Genomic DNA, 15032 nt, shown 5'->3' with positions numbered 1-15032 from the left:
GAATCCTTCACATGGTTTAGACCAGTGGTTCCCAACCTTTTTCGGTCCGCGTACCCCTAGTCAAGGCCTAAAAAGTTTACGTACCCCTTTCTTGAGAATCGTTGTTTTACTTTTTTCTTAACTAAAATCAGATTTTCAAAAACACGAGATTTATTGTCCAATATGACGGTGCTTAAATGTACTTACAATATCAATGAGAAACTTGAGGCTGCTTTTTTGCTAAAATATTATCAAATCTTGGCTCGATGTCACTAACGGCAATTATAAGGTCATTTTGTACAATCAGTCTGTTTCTGTGTTTGGTTTTGATCAATGACATTGCCGAAAATGACACTTCACAAAGGTAAGTGGATCCGAATGGTAACAAAGCAGACATGGCGATTTCATTTAGTTCCTTGAATTCTCCTTTCACCTCCAGCCAAAACTGGGAAACAGTTACATTTTGGAGTTTCAGTTCTAAGGCGCGATCACTGGCAAGTTCGATCAGATTCTCTGTAAGCTTGTCACTAAGACCGGAGCTTGAGGTCACGTCTTCAAAAAATGGATTTTGGATCCAATCCTGCGTTCTATCTTGGTTCATAATCGATGGGAAATATGACACAAGTTCATCTCGCAACTTTGTCAGATGCTCCCGAATACAATCACAGATCGTGTTGAGGTTATCAATTTCACTATCGTCCGCAAACTTGTCAAGGGTCGGGAAGACACTAACGCTGTTTCTTTGAACCTTTTTAAGCCAGAACTCCAATTTCTTGATGAAAGCACACATCTTCGAATTCAGGGAGAGTTCGTCCGTCCGGAAACCTTGCATTGACAGATTCAAGTCATTCAGTTTGTCGAAAATATCCGCAAGATAGGCCAGCCTGCAGACCCAGTCCTGGTTTTCAAAAAGTGAACTGAATGCAGATTTTTGCTCCAGAAGAAACATATGAACTTCTTGTCGAAGCTCGAAAAGTCTGTTTAAAATCTTCCCACGAGACAACCAGCGAACTTCTGTGTGCAGAAGTAAATGTTGATGTTCTGAACCCATCTCTTGCCACAGCAACTTGAACATTCTTGAGTTCAGTGGTCGGGCTTTGATGAAGTTGATCACTTTTACAGCCTCGTTGAGGGTCTCGTGCAGATGTGCGTTCATCCTTTTCGATGCAAGAGCTTGCCTGTGAATGATGCAGTGCAACCACTTTACCTTTGGATTTTTCTTCCTTATCCAGGCCATGAGCCCATTATTCTTCCCTGTTAGGGCGGCAGCTCCATCACTGCAAACTGATAGACACCAGTCCCACAAGATGCCCCCTTCTGCGAAGAATTTGTCAATCACCTTGAATAGTTCTTCTCCTGTTGTTCTTGACTGTAGGTTTTGACAAAACAGAATATTTTCTCTTATGTCAGAACAATCTTGATATCGAACAAAGACGATCACCTGGGCTTCACCTGACACATCCGTGCTTTCGTCAAGCTGTAACGCAAACATCTTCGTCAACTTTATTTGCTCAATAACCTGCATGACAATATTGCTTGCAATGTCTTCTATTCTTCTTGAAATGGTATTGTTCGACACAGGTATAGACTGAAGGGCAGTACCAGTTTTCGTGTCAAACATTATTTCACTGACTTTCACTAGTGCTGGTAATATCAGACATTCGGCGATGGTGTGCGGTTTTTTCTGTTTCGCAACTAAATATGAAACAGCATACGAAGCCCGGAGAGCCTTTGAAGAAACTGATGCCACTTTTGCAATTTCCAAACAGTTACTAGCGAATGCTTCTTTTTTACGCTTGAAAAACTCTATGGGCTTACCGACATGAGAAGGGTGCACAGTACTGAGATGCCGGTTCATATGCGCAGGTTTCATGGAACTGTTGGCCAAGACTTGACCACAAAGAACGCACTGTGCATTCACTGGATCAGACTTTGTCGCACTAAATCCGAGCCCTAGGTATTCTGACAAATATCGACGCACTTTGACCGATGATTCGTCATATTTCTTCTTCTTAGGTGCAAGTTCAGAGTTTTGTGTACCATCATTCGGCTTCTTGTTATTCCTGATCAGGAATCTATCCATCTTTGTTTGCAACCACAATTCACGAACTTCGTGTTTCAACAGATGACAAGATACTGAACTCGCTGAGTTTAAATCGAGACCTTGCGGCTATGGAGAAAAATTAGCGGGTTACTGAAAGCGAAAGTTTTGAAAATGAGTCTGAAATTACGTACAATGGGTTATGTTATCTGATTTTGAGGGAAATGTTGGAACTGAGTCAGTAACAAGTTTTAAAGATGTAGACTAAATTAATTTTGGGACCTTCGCGTACCCCCTGCGAGGGTTTCACGTACCCCCTGGGGTACGCGTACCACCGGTTGGGAACCACTGGTTTAGACAACACAGGATTGAGTGAAATAGGACGAACGTCTTCAAAACCAGGTTTTCCGTCTTTCATTTTCAAGGGGGTTATGAAGCCGTGCTTCCGAATTTGCGGATAATTGCCAGACTCAGTAGTCTCATTGAAAAGCACAGACAAGGGCTTTGAAAGGAAGTTGTTGAAATCACTAATAAGCGGAAACGGGCATATAAAGGGCAGACACTTGCTTTTCAAAGTTTTCCAAACGGAGATATGGAGGGGAATGCAGGTGGAAGATCATCAATAGGTAATTTGTAAGACAATGCCGGAAGGCTCTGGGCGACGGAAGCACGGAACTTGTTAATCTTATTAGCAGTAACTGATGGGGATTCAGGTAGGTCAAAACCAAGCTGGTCTAGACTTCTGCCACACATCTTTTTCTGCCACACATCTTTTTTTCTGGGAGAGAAATTATATATTTATCATTTAGCTTTTTGTGAAAGGTAATAATTTTTTTATCAAGGTTATGCAAATTGTAAATATTAAACCAATTCTTAGTTCTCAGTCACGTTCCAAAAGAAAGAACGGCAGCATTTTGAAGGTGTTGGTAAGAGCCAAAGCTACTAAAAATGAATGCTTTAAATTAAAATAGAGTGGCAGGAGGAGGGAAAGATGGTAACTATCACCCAATGGAGGTAAAACTTAAGAAGGGCTGTAGATACAATTCAGATTAGTCAGAATGACATCTAGAGAGGTGTTTTTCCTAGTTCTTGGTATTCCAGTTATTTTCCAAGATTTTAGAGATGAGCAAATTGAATTCTTCTTAAGTTCATTGGCATCCCCAACCAAAAAAGGCTGGCATTAGGGTGCCTAGACATGGATGCAGGTGATAGGTGGTGTTTTTTCTTCGACTATTTTAAAACCCACCGAGTACCAAAATAAACCTTCAGGGGCCAATAGTCAAGGAGCAAATGTAAGCGTTACATCATAGGGAGTGTTTCCTTCAAGACATTCTTCAAGACGTTATTCAACACGTTTCAAGACATTTCTTAAAAGACATTTTTCTTCAAGATTTCTTTTATTGTTATGCAATAAGGAAATGTTTACTTCTTTATTTACAAAAAAATACAAATTTTTGAACTCGGTTATTTCTGAGAAGTTCTAATGAAAATGCCACCTTTATCTGAGCCAAGACTATGCATATTAACGCCATCTTATCAATATGTGACTGGCCCACGCAGCAAGCGATTTCAAGGGCAGGGCTGTTATTAGAGGTAAATTTAAGCCATATTAAGAGATATATATGCGAGGTCTTAATGAAAATGCCTTGTTGCTATTGCTCTATTAGACGCACCTGCATGCTAAATTGTATTAATTCAAATCTCGGTATTGGCAAATTCACATTTTGAATGAGCCTTAAGTATTACGATTTTTGCAGCAGGAGCTTCATTACTTAGAATAGTAAGAATAAGAAAAATTGTCAACTTCACATCATAGTAAATGAAACACGCAAACGAAGAAACAAGAGACACATTTTTGTATTTTTTTTTATTTCTGAGAGATTTTAATGAGAATGCCACGGTTCTTTGAGCGAACACTATGCATATTCAAGCCACCGTGAGAATATGTGGCTGGCCCACCCTAAAAATCAATTTCAGGGAAGAAGGTTGATATTAGAGGCAAATTTAAGGCATATTAAGATATTTCTTAGAGGTTTTAATGAAAATGCCAAGTTTCTATTGCTCTGTTAGACGCACCAATCACATTTTGAACACTGTATACAGCGGAAGCCTTATTAGTTACAAAGTAATCATAGAAAAAAATGTCAGCTTCACAATGCGTTTTCCCGCATAAATGAAAGACGCAATGAAAAGACACAATGCGTCTTTCAAATTGCGCATAAATGAAAGAATAAATGAAAGATACAACGCGTCTTTCATAAATGAAAGACGCAAACGAAGAAAAAAGAGACATTTTTTGCATTCCATTATTTCTAAGAGGCTTTAATGAAAATGTTAGGTTTCCTTGAGCCGAGACTTTAAAAATTCACACCACCTCGACAATATGCGGCTGGCTCATCCTAGAAAGCAATGTCAGGGAGGAGGGTTATTATTATAGGTAAATTTTAGCTATACTAAGAGATATTTCTGAGATGCCTTAATAAAAAAGCCTTGTTTCTGTTGCTCTATTAGACACAACTGCATGCTACATTGCATTAATCAAAATTTCGGTAAAAGCAAAATCACATTTTGAAAACTATACGAAGCGGAGGCCTCATTACTTACAAATTAATAATAGAAAAAAATAATCAACTTCGGAATACATTTTTTCGCTAGTAATTGAGACACGCAAACGAAGAAAAAAAGGACAAATTTTTGTGTTCTATTATTTCTGAGGGGTCTTAATGAATATGCCTCGATTCTATTGCTCTATTAGATGCACCTGCACGCTATATTGTAATAATTTTAATCTTTGTGTTGGCAAAATCACCTTTTGAGTGACCCTAAAATATTACGCTTTATGCATTAGAAGCCTCATTACTCACAGTGGTAATAATAGTAAAAAAAAATTTTCACAATTCGTTTTTTCACTAGTAAATGAAACACGCAAACGAAGATAAAAGAAAAAATTGTTTGCATTCAGACTTTAAAAGGGCTCTTGGGTAATTTTTACCCTATGGTCAAGGTTAGCTTTACTTAAGTCTTTGCTGCTTATTAAGTATTCTTGTTAGAAGGAGCAAAGTATTTGGTTATTCGGATATCTGATGCACTTTTATTTATCTGGTATCTTCTCAGGCATCCACTTCGCAAAATGTTGAACTATCTTCGGGGTGATGAATTGAATGGGGGTATTTCTCACATCTGAAGTCTTCCAAGTTGAATAATGAAATGTGCTTATCACACTCCACTACTAATATTTTATCTGTTGGGAGGATTCCCTTAATATAAAGAGCTTGCACACCAAAAAATGCATATTTCTTGATTTTCCTCTTGTACATTTTTTTATTTCATGACCATTATCAATGCAAAGTCTTACAATTTATCATAAAAGCCTTTTCAGCTTATAAAATTTAATGTTGCACAGCATAGCTTTTATTATAATTAAAATATATTGTATTTGAGATTCCATTTATAGCTATAAACTTCACACCATTGTTCATCTAACAATAGGAATGCTACTTCAAAAATGAAAGCACACGAGAAATGTTTCAGTCCAATATATTTTCAGTCAGTTACACCGAATTTTCTAATATAACTATTTAAAAAAAAATCAATGTTGACACACTGAACTCAATTTAGATCCCAAGGCATGTGAATCGTAAGATCTATCAAGTCACGTTTCATCGACATTAAGACCTATTTTTGCTTGATTATAAAGGTCCCTCGGAAAAAAAATCACGCGAGATTATGCCATCTTGGCATGCAAATATTGGACCATCTAAACCTAACCCCGGGTTCCCGCAGTCAAAATATATTTGCCCCCAGGGTATCTGCAGCAAAACTTATTTAACAGCTGGAAAAATGAATGAGATTCCGATGGGTATTTTATGCAGACCTGCACTACATTTTAAGGATTCAACCTTTTTCTTACATGATAATATAACAGGTTAACCTAATCGACACACGGAGGGTTAGGTTAGGGTAGGTTAGATGGTGTGCCTACTAACCAAACCTAACACAACCTCCATGTGAAGGTTATGTCGGTTAGTTTATCCTAACCTTCTAGGATTGTTCCTAGGGACCTTTATAATCCAGAAAAACAGTGCTTAATAGTGAAATGTGATAAACACATTCCATTATTCAACTTGGAAAGCTTCAGCTGTGAGACGTCCTTTTAAGAGCTAAAAAATTGAGTAACGCTAAAGTTTGTGACCAGACACTAAGGACGAAGCTATAGAAAGAAATAAAGTAAATATAAATGTGTGCGTGTGTGTGTGTGTGTGTGTGTGTTGTGTGTGTGTGTGTGTGTGTGTTGTGTGTGTGTGTGTGTGTTGTGTGTGTGTGTGTGTGTGTGTGTGTTTGTGTGTGTGTGTGTGTGTCTGTGTGTGTGTGTGTGGATTTTGGAAAAAAATCCAGCTAACCACTCTAAATAGATTCCCATATGAGCCTGGAAATAGTATCTTTGGCTCCCAAAATTCATTTTCTTGCATATTTGACTTTGGAATAAACCTTCTAAATGTTGGACTTGTTAGGATACCCTAAAAATAATGGAAACATAACGAAGTACTGTAATTTAATATTTTTATTTAAATAATTTCATGTGGAATAACATCGTTAAGAAAATGAATAATTTGAATCCATTCCATAAAACACTTCATCATGTTTTCTCTTGAGATGTCACATATTCCACTTTGGGGTCATACACATCTTTTAACGACCTCGCCATACATTTCATCAACGATTTATCAAGTTCAAGGACTGTATCTGCTGATAAACCCGTGATAGTAGTAGTAATATGTGCCAAAACTTTGTTTTTCATCAATACATCTATATGTTTCTTGGTGATATTGTCTGCCAATGCCTTCTTTATTTTACTTTTACTGTCTATTACGACATGATTTTTACATAGGTTGTAGTTTCGGTACACAGATAAGATATGCGTTATAACGTTGGTGCAGCAGTAGGCCTTTCCTTTTCTCTTTGCTATCATTTGAATGATAATACCAGAAAGACGGCAATATGATCTATCAATGGGTAATATGTTACCAGCAGGATAATCAAGAAGTTGGATTTCCTCATAAACTAAAGGTTTTAGACTTGTATTCTCTTTAAGCACTATCATCTTTTTATATCCTCTCACATATTCACCATCATTATTTGAATCTTTTTAAGTACTCCAAAGGAATTTAACTCCTTACTGTCCCGACAATGCGCGGATTTATTTCCAATAAGATCCCCATTAATGCTTGTTTCATAGTTCAAATACTTCTCTTTGCGAAGATTCAAAGCAACGATAACTTTATCGAGTGCACGTACTTTCTGTTCATCTTCACCTTTTAAAATAAGATGTAAGTGTTTATCCTTCCAAAGTACAAATGACACTGATCGAAAAGGCAAAACAAAAAACAAACTAGCTATTGTCGATGTGTAGTCAGAGAGTGCAAGGGGGCAGCCAGATAAAAATCCTGGAACCAGAGGAAGGTTGATAATGTCACAGGAATGATAATGTGTATCACAGGGATGCGATGGGGCAGGCATATATTGCCACTGAGGCGTGAATTGACATGGTGTATCATGAGGAGATGGCTCGAAAAAACACGAACTAATTGATTTAAAGCATTGTCAAGAAGAAATCTGTAAAATGCCTTAGAATTGATAGTATGTATTAAAGGGATGCAATTGGCCACCCAGATATTGCCACTGCCGCATAAATCGCTATGGAGCGTCGCAATCTAACAATGAAATAGTAAGTTTCCGCTATTAAAGTAAAAACAATAATAATTTCTAGTCTATAAGGTTATTTTTTCGAAAAAAGATTGAAACTCCTTAGGCGTGATAATGTCCACTAGAGGGCGTCGTTGATACCACGCTAGAGGGCGTCAAAGATGCCACGCTATCTTTAATTGCTAGGAATCATCAGAAGAAGAGCTATTGGGGATTTTCCATTACGTTTAAACTATCGATTCTAGTGTAAACAGACACCATATGTGTGAAAATCCTAGCCCGAGGTTTCCCTATGTCAGTCATTGAGTGTCTTAGGAATGCTTCAGGCCAGCCATAGCGTGCCATTATGGCGTGAATCGACATGTTGCGCCACAAGGGGGATGACTTGAGAAAAATACGAACCGATTGATTCTAGTAAAAATGGATGTTTCCGCCAGAATATATATGAAAAATTCCTTAGGAAGGATGAGGATGACAAAGGGTGTCTTTGCCATGATGGTGCTAATTAGCATGGTGTACCATGAGGGTATGGCTTGAGAAAACATAAACCAATGGAATTAAAGCATACTTTTGGTGAAAACACCTGAATAATAATAAGGGTGCTGGAGGGTGTCGTATGTCATCCATAATGTGCCACAGCAGCTTGAATTGCCATGGAGGCATCACGTTTCGCAATATGCAGTTAAAGTGGGAGGTATTATAAGAATTTCTTACGAAGAGGGACTGAAATCTAACAGCCAGTCAAAGAAAAGGGGCATTTTCATTAAAAAGACTCTCAAAAATATCTCTTACTGTGGCTTAAACTTACTTCTAACGAGATTATGCAGAAGATGAAGAAAAAAGTTATTCAAATGTTTGCTTGTCCACCAGAAATGCATGGTCTTGGCTCAAAGAAATGAAGAATTTTCAGTACAGCCTCTCAGAAATGACCAACCGCAAAAATGTGTCTTTTTTTCTTCGATTGCGTGTTTCAAGTACTGGCAAGAAAATATACTGTGACATTTACATTTTTTTATTATTATTACTATTGTAAATAATGAGGGTTCTGCTGCATAAAGCGTAATACATTCAAAATGTGATTTTGCTAATATCGAGGTTTAAATTAAGACAATGAAGCTTGCAGGTACGTCTAATAGAAACGGGGCATTTTTATTAAGAACTCTCAGAGTTATCTCCTAATGTAGTTTAAATTTACTTCTAATAATAATCTTCCCTCTTTATAATTGCTTGCTAGGGTGGGCCAGCCATATATTGTCATGGTGGCATTGATATGCATAGTCTTGGCTCAAAAAAACGCGGCATTTTCATTAAAACCTCTCAGATCAACCAAGTATAAAAATGTGTCTTTCTGTTCTTCATTTGCGTGTTTCATTTAATAGCGATAAAAAGTTCTGTGAAGTAGTCATTTTTTCCTTTTATCACTATTGCAAGTAATGACACTTCTGTTGCATAAAGCGTAATATCTAAGGCTCACTCAAAATATGATTTTGCTAATACTAAGATCTAAATTAATACAGTTTAGCATGCAGGTGCGTCTAATAGAGCAATAGAAATGAGGCATTTTCATTAAGACCTTTCAGAAATATCTCTTAATATGGCTTAAATTTACACCTAATAGCAACCTTTCCCCTGGGAAGTGCTTGCTAGGGTGGGCCAGCCACAATTGTCACCGTGACGTGAATATGCATAGTCTTGGCTCAAAGAAACGTGGCATATTCAGTAAAACCTCTCAGAAATAACCGAATGCAAAAAAAACGTCTCTTTTTTCATTTGCATGTTTCTTTTACTAGAGAGAAAACGTATTGTTAAGTTGACATTTTGTTTTGTTATTACTATTGCAAGTAACACTTAAAGCCCATTCAAAATATGATTTTGCTAGTAACAAGATTTAAATTGATGCAATGTAACAGGCGGGTGTGCTTAATATATCAAAAATTATTTGTATTGGGATGCTTGGTCGCTCTCATATTGAAAGGGTTGGAAACATGCGATCCATTTAATCGTTCTAGAAAGTGAGCAGGAACTTCTCCATGCGTGGATTAGGTCATCACGTAGAAGGTATTCCTAGAGTCAAAATAACATCAATTGCTTCTTGGTTCAGTTGTCTAGCGGACAGTTTCACAGGGGGAGATCTGTTTCGAATCCTAAAGTGGCCAAAAATCTTTGTATTATAAAGGTTCCCTGAGAAAAAAGGGTAGAATATAATTCCGGCTTGGTTCAGTTGTCTAGCGGACAGTTTCATAGGGGGAGATCTGTTTCGAATCCTAAAGTAGCCAAAAATCTTTGCATTATAAAGGTTCCCTGAGAAAAAGGGTAGTAAAAAATCTTAAATAAAATGAAACATCTGTTAAAGCATTATATAGCATCCCACGTGTGCGCTATCCTCAATTACGACCGGGGATTCCCCACGGGTGCCTGAAGAAATAAGTCATGCGAGATTTTGTCACCCTTGACTTAGATAAACAATCTCCTATTACGTATCATACAGGTGTATGTATGTAACACTTCACGTGTGTGCTATCCTCAATTACAACCAAGATTCCCCAATTGACTGGCGGGCCCTGACTTGTAACAAGTTACACGAGAATGCGTCATCTTTATAACATAAGTAAACATTCTCCTATTACTTTACAACCAAAGAAATCTTGAAGAAAAACGCATTAAAGGAAAATGTCTTTGAATAAACATCTTGAAATGTCTTGAAACGCTTTGAAAAGCATATTGAGGAATGACTTGAACTTAATACTCCCTATAATGTAATAGTTACGTTTGCTTCCTTGACTAGCGACCCCTGAGAGTTTTTTTGGCCTTCCCTGGGTTTTTAAACAATCAAAGGAAAAATACCCCCTATCACCTGGACCCATTTGCATAAGTAAACAAACCCTATTACGTAAAAACAACCTGCATTCATGTGCATAAGTAAACAAACTCTATTACGTAACATACAAGTGTACTATACCGTTACAAGTGCACTATAGTATTGTGTAAGAGCCAGGTGCACGATAAAATATCTTGAGGGGGCAGTAGCTCCAATTGTACATCACCTATATGCCTCTTTAAAAGCTGTGAGGCATCACTACTCATATCAGTTTCAGATTTTTGGTGTGTTTTTTAAAGTTTGTTTTTGACCCTCCCCCCCCCAAAAGAAAAAAAAGAGAAAATACTGGCTACGGCCCTGGGAATTATGCATTAATTTCTACCTCACCCTCCCTTCGTTCGAGCTAATTTTGGAATTTATCTGACGGTTTAGTGAGAGCTGGGATGTTTTGGCGATAAATTGCACCCTCTTGTGTATCTCTTGTGTACCCTCTTGTGTAAAGGTTTAAGTGTCTTCTTTAGTTTATTTATTTTGTCCATTACTTACAGATAGTAGTTTTTATTAAGAAACATACGGACATTTTTCGAGGGGGAGTTTTCTGCAGGGAGGGGGATTTCAGAGGAGTGAAAATTTTGGGGATTAATTTCCTTTCAGCGGGGATCAAATTGCCGGTCAAGAATTTTCAATGTTTTTCCTTTTTTGTCTTAACAAATAAAGAATTATTAAGACTTTTTAAGGGATGAATATCGGTATATCCATAATAAGCTTACAATTTTTTTTTAAAGTAAAGTACAAATTAAGTTTTGGTCTTGAGATGGGACGTCGGTTGTCTGCCCTACTCCTGTTAATTTTTGCTCTTTTTGAGTATGACTAGGTTATCTACTGCAATTTCTGTTCGTTTTGGGTTTAATTTATTTTTAATGGTGATTTAGGTAGCTTTACACTTGGAAGATAAGCAAAACTAACTCCTAGAGTTTGACAATGCTTTCGTCCGTAAAATAAGAATTGTTTTGTTCCTAAAGCCAACTATGCTTTCAAAGGAAAGCTAAACTTTATTAAATTAATTTGTTGCCGTATGTATCTAGCTTAATTTGATGATTTTCCCCCTACATTTATTTGTTCTTATTTCCCCTATTTGTTCTTATTTTTTTCATCTTGTTTTCTCTTTTTTATCCTGGTGTCTGCTACTGGCAAGAATTAAAGAACTTCAGGTGGAAGCCTTTAGAAAAAAAATTGAATTGCGGTTTTTTCCTAGATTTTTAAGATACTTGTGGTGTGTAAATTCCTCTTTTTCACTTTCCTTGGCACTTCTCAACTAAAGTAAAAAACAAAAAAGCAACTGAAATAAAATTCTCAAACTTGGAAAACTTTATTTTCCGTGGAAAGGGGGGGGGCGTCAGAAAAAATAGTCCCATCAAATTTTGATTTGTTTTAGTAAAAAAAAATATTGGCTTTTCATAGATATACTAATTTTGACTAAAAATAGCCATTATGCTACCAAATTCAATCAACCATAAATGGGCATAATGTGTCCAGGGGGTGGGGTACGGGGTTTAACCTTCTCCCCACCCAAGATATTTGTCCGACTCGTAAAAACGTAAGAAAACGTGCAAATAAACAAATTTCTGATGTTTTTTTAAAGTTTTTTGAGAGACTTCGAAAAAAATATGTTCCAAAATAGTAATGAAAATTTGAAAATTTCGCTCTTATCTCAAAAAGTTTCATTGAAGAGAGAAAAGAAATTGCTGAAACATAAGAAGAAAAATAACCAGAAAGAAATTAATGCATACACAGAGAGATAATATAAATAAACTTTTTTGGTTTAATTAAACCGTTCTTTTGTTATTTTATTGTTTTCTTCTGTTGATAAAGGCTTCCAGATATGCCAAAATATTTAAACTTCTATTATTCTTTGTGTTTTTTACTGTTCACTTTCATAAAAGGGTTTGTCTATTTTTTAGCATTTTTGACTTTTTAACTATAAATGCAAAGGTAATATAGAATAAGAAGTTATTTACACCCTTTCCTCTTGTTTTGATATTCCTTTTTATCTTTATGTCTTAGTTTTTTTTTCTTTTTTAAGCTCCTTTTACAGTTTGAGCTGCTTTCATTTCTTTTACCGGGAAATTTCTTCTGTCATTTTAGGTTACGATGTCTTTATTGCATTCTTTTAGTTTTGCTTTTGACGGAAGATTCCACACAAGCCGAAGGTGCAAAAGATGTGGGATCCCTGCTGACAAAGGATCATGAAAAAGGAAAGGAACCCCAGAGGTTTGGCTATCAGCTGGCTCACTTAGTACCTGTAAGTTACAAAATTAAACTAATAATGCAAAAGATACTACAATGAAAATACTAATAATGAGGAACCATGCATGAAAACATATATATTAAAACATATATGAAAACATGTATGAAACATAGTGAAAAAGGAAACCCCCAGACGTTTGGTTATCAGCTGGCTTACTTAGTACCTGTAAGTCATAAAATTAAACTAATAATGCAAAAGAATACTACAATGAAAATGCTAATAATGAGGAACTATGCATGAAAACATATATATTAAAACATAAATGAAAACATGTATGAAACATAGTGAAAAAGGAAACCCCCAGAGGTTTGGCTATCAGCTGGCTCACTTAATGCCTGTAAGTAATAAAATTAAATTAAAAATGCAAAAGAATACTACAATGAAAATACAAATAATGAGGAAACTCGCACAAAAACATATGTATTGAACATATATGAAAACACGTATGAAACATAATGAAAAAGGAAAATCCTAGCAGTTTGGCTATCAGTTGGCTCAGTTAGTACCTGTAAGTCATAAATTAAATTAGTCAAACAGTTCGTGGTAACGAACTGTAGTCAGGAGCGACCCGGCTTAATAGTAAACGAAACTCTAAAAAACGAAATTTTGATACTATAAGATGCATCAAAAGAATCGGATTTTCACGCTGATTTTAAATATATATGTTTCATCAAATTTAGTATTTGTGATCAAAAGTTACGAGCCTGAGAAAATTTGCCTTATTTTACAGAATAGGTAAAAACACCCCCTAAAAGTCATTGAATCTTAACGAAAATCATGCCATCGCATTCAGCGTATCAAAGAACCCTATTCTAAAAATTCCAAGCTCCTATATACAAAAATTTGGAATTTCGTATTTTTTGCCAGAAGACAGATCTTTGTCTAACGGAAATGAAAAGTTCTGGTGCCCTTTTTAAATGACAAAAAAATTGGAGGGCACCTAGGCCCCCTTTCACGCTCATTTTTTTTCCCAAAGTCAACAGATCAAAATCTTGAGATAGCCATTTTCTTTAGCATAGTCGAAAACCACAATAACTATGTCTTTGGGGATGACTTACTCCCCCACAGTCCTCGGGGGAGGGGCTGCAAATTACGAACTTTGACCATTGTTTACATGCAATAATGATTATTGGGAAGTGTACAGACGTTTTCAGGGGGAGTTTTTGGTTTGGGGGAGGGTGTTGTGGGGAGGGGTCAATGTGGGAGACTTTTTCCTTGGAAGAATATGTTATGAGGGAAGAGAAATGCAATGAAAACGGCGCAGGATTTTCCAGCATTACTATATAAAAAACAATGAAAAAATAAACATGAAAATTTTTTTTCAATTGAAAGTAAGGAGTGGCATTAAAACTTAAAACGAACAAAGATTATTTCGCATATGAGGGGTTCTTCTCCTCCTAAATACCTCGCTCTTTATGCTAAAGTATTTTTATTAATTTCAACTATTTGTTCTACGGCCTTTCTGATTCAGGGGTCATTCTTAAAGAATTGGGACAAAACTTAAGCTTTAGTGTAAAGAGCGAGGTATTAACGAAGGGACAAACCCCCTCATATACATAATAAACATATAATAAGAATATAAAAGTTTGTTACGTAAGTTAATTCTTAAGTTACGTATCTTTTTTTACTAATAAAAACCTTCGTTAAAAACTAAAAGTTCTAGTTGCCTTTTTAAGTAACTGAAAAATTGGAGGGCAACTAGGCCTCCTTTCCCACCCCTTATTTCACAGAATTGTCTGATCAAAACTAAGAGAAAGCCATTTAGCCAAAAAAAAGAATTAATATGCAAATTTCATTTTAATAATTAATGTACTGAGAGCCAAAATCAAATATGCATTAATTCAAAAACGTTCAGAAATTAAATAAAAAAAACTAGTTTTTTAATTGAAAGTAAGAAGCGACATGAAAACTTAAAACGAACAGAAATTACTCCGTGTATGAAAGGGGCTGTTCCCTTCTCAACGCCCCGCTCTTTGCGCTTAAGTTTTTTACTGTTTAATAAAGTAGAATTTAGAGGAAGAGTCAAACTTTAGCCTACTAGAACTTTTAATTTTGAATCGAATTAGCTCCTTTAAAATTTTCAGAGATAATTCTAGCTATTATAGAGCGGTGCTGCATATTATATCGCTTATATGTTCTTTTGAAAACCTGCATGGATACAGTTTTTTCGTCTAATTGAAACT

The 15032-nt window shown here is 36.2% G+C and overlaps 1 protein-coding gene across 4 annotated transcripts in view; it reads left to right on the top strand.

Moving 5' to 3' along the window:
• Nucleotides 1-15032, top strand: part of LOC136041592 (uncharacterized) — a 53944-nt gene that overhangs the window by 31328 nt on the left and 7584 nt on the right. For 3 of the 4 annotated variants that reach the window (XR_010621060.1, XM_065726292.1, XM_065726293.1), the window contains exon 2: nt 12687-12843. Coding sequence is in view for 2 of the 4 variants with exons in the window: in XM_065726292.1 (XP_065582364.1) it covers nt 12687-12843 (157 nt within the window). In the remaining 2 variants the exon portion in view is untranslated. The remainder of the gene's footprint in view (nt 1-12686; nt 12844-15032) is intronic. The other variant, XR_010621061.1, reaches the window with a different exon arrangement.

The sequence above is a fragment of the Artemia franciscana genome, unplaced genomic scaffold (assembly GCF_032884065.1).
Source record: "Artemia franciscana unplaced genomic scaffold, ASM3288406v1 PGA_scaffold_30, whole genome shotgun sequence".
NCBI classification, from domain to species: Eukaryota; Metazoa; Arthropoda; class Branchiopoda; order Anostraca; family Artemiidae; genus Artemia; species Artemia franciscana.
Note: the sequence above shows the minus strand (reverse complement) of the source record. Positions and strands in the feature narration are given on the sequence as shown.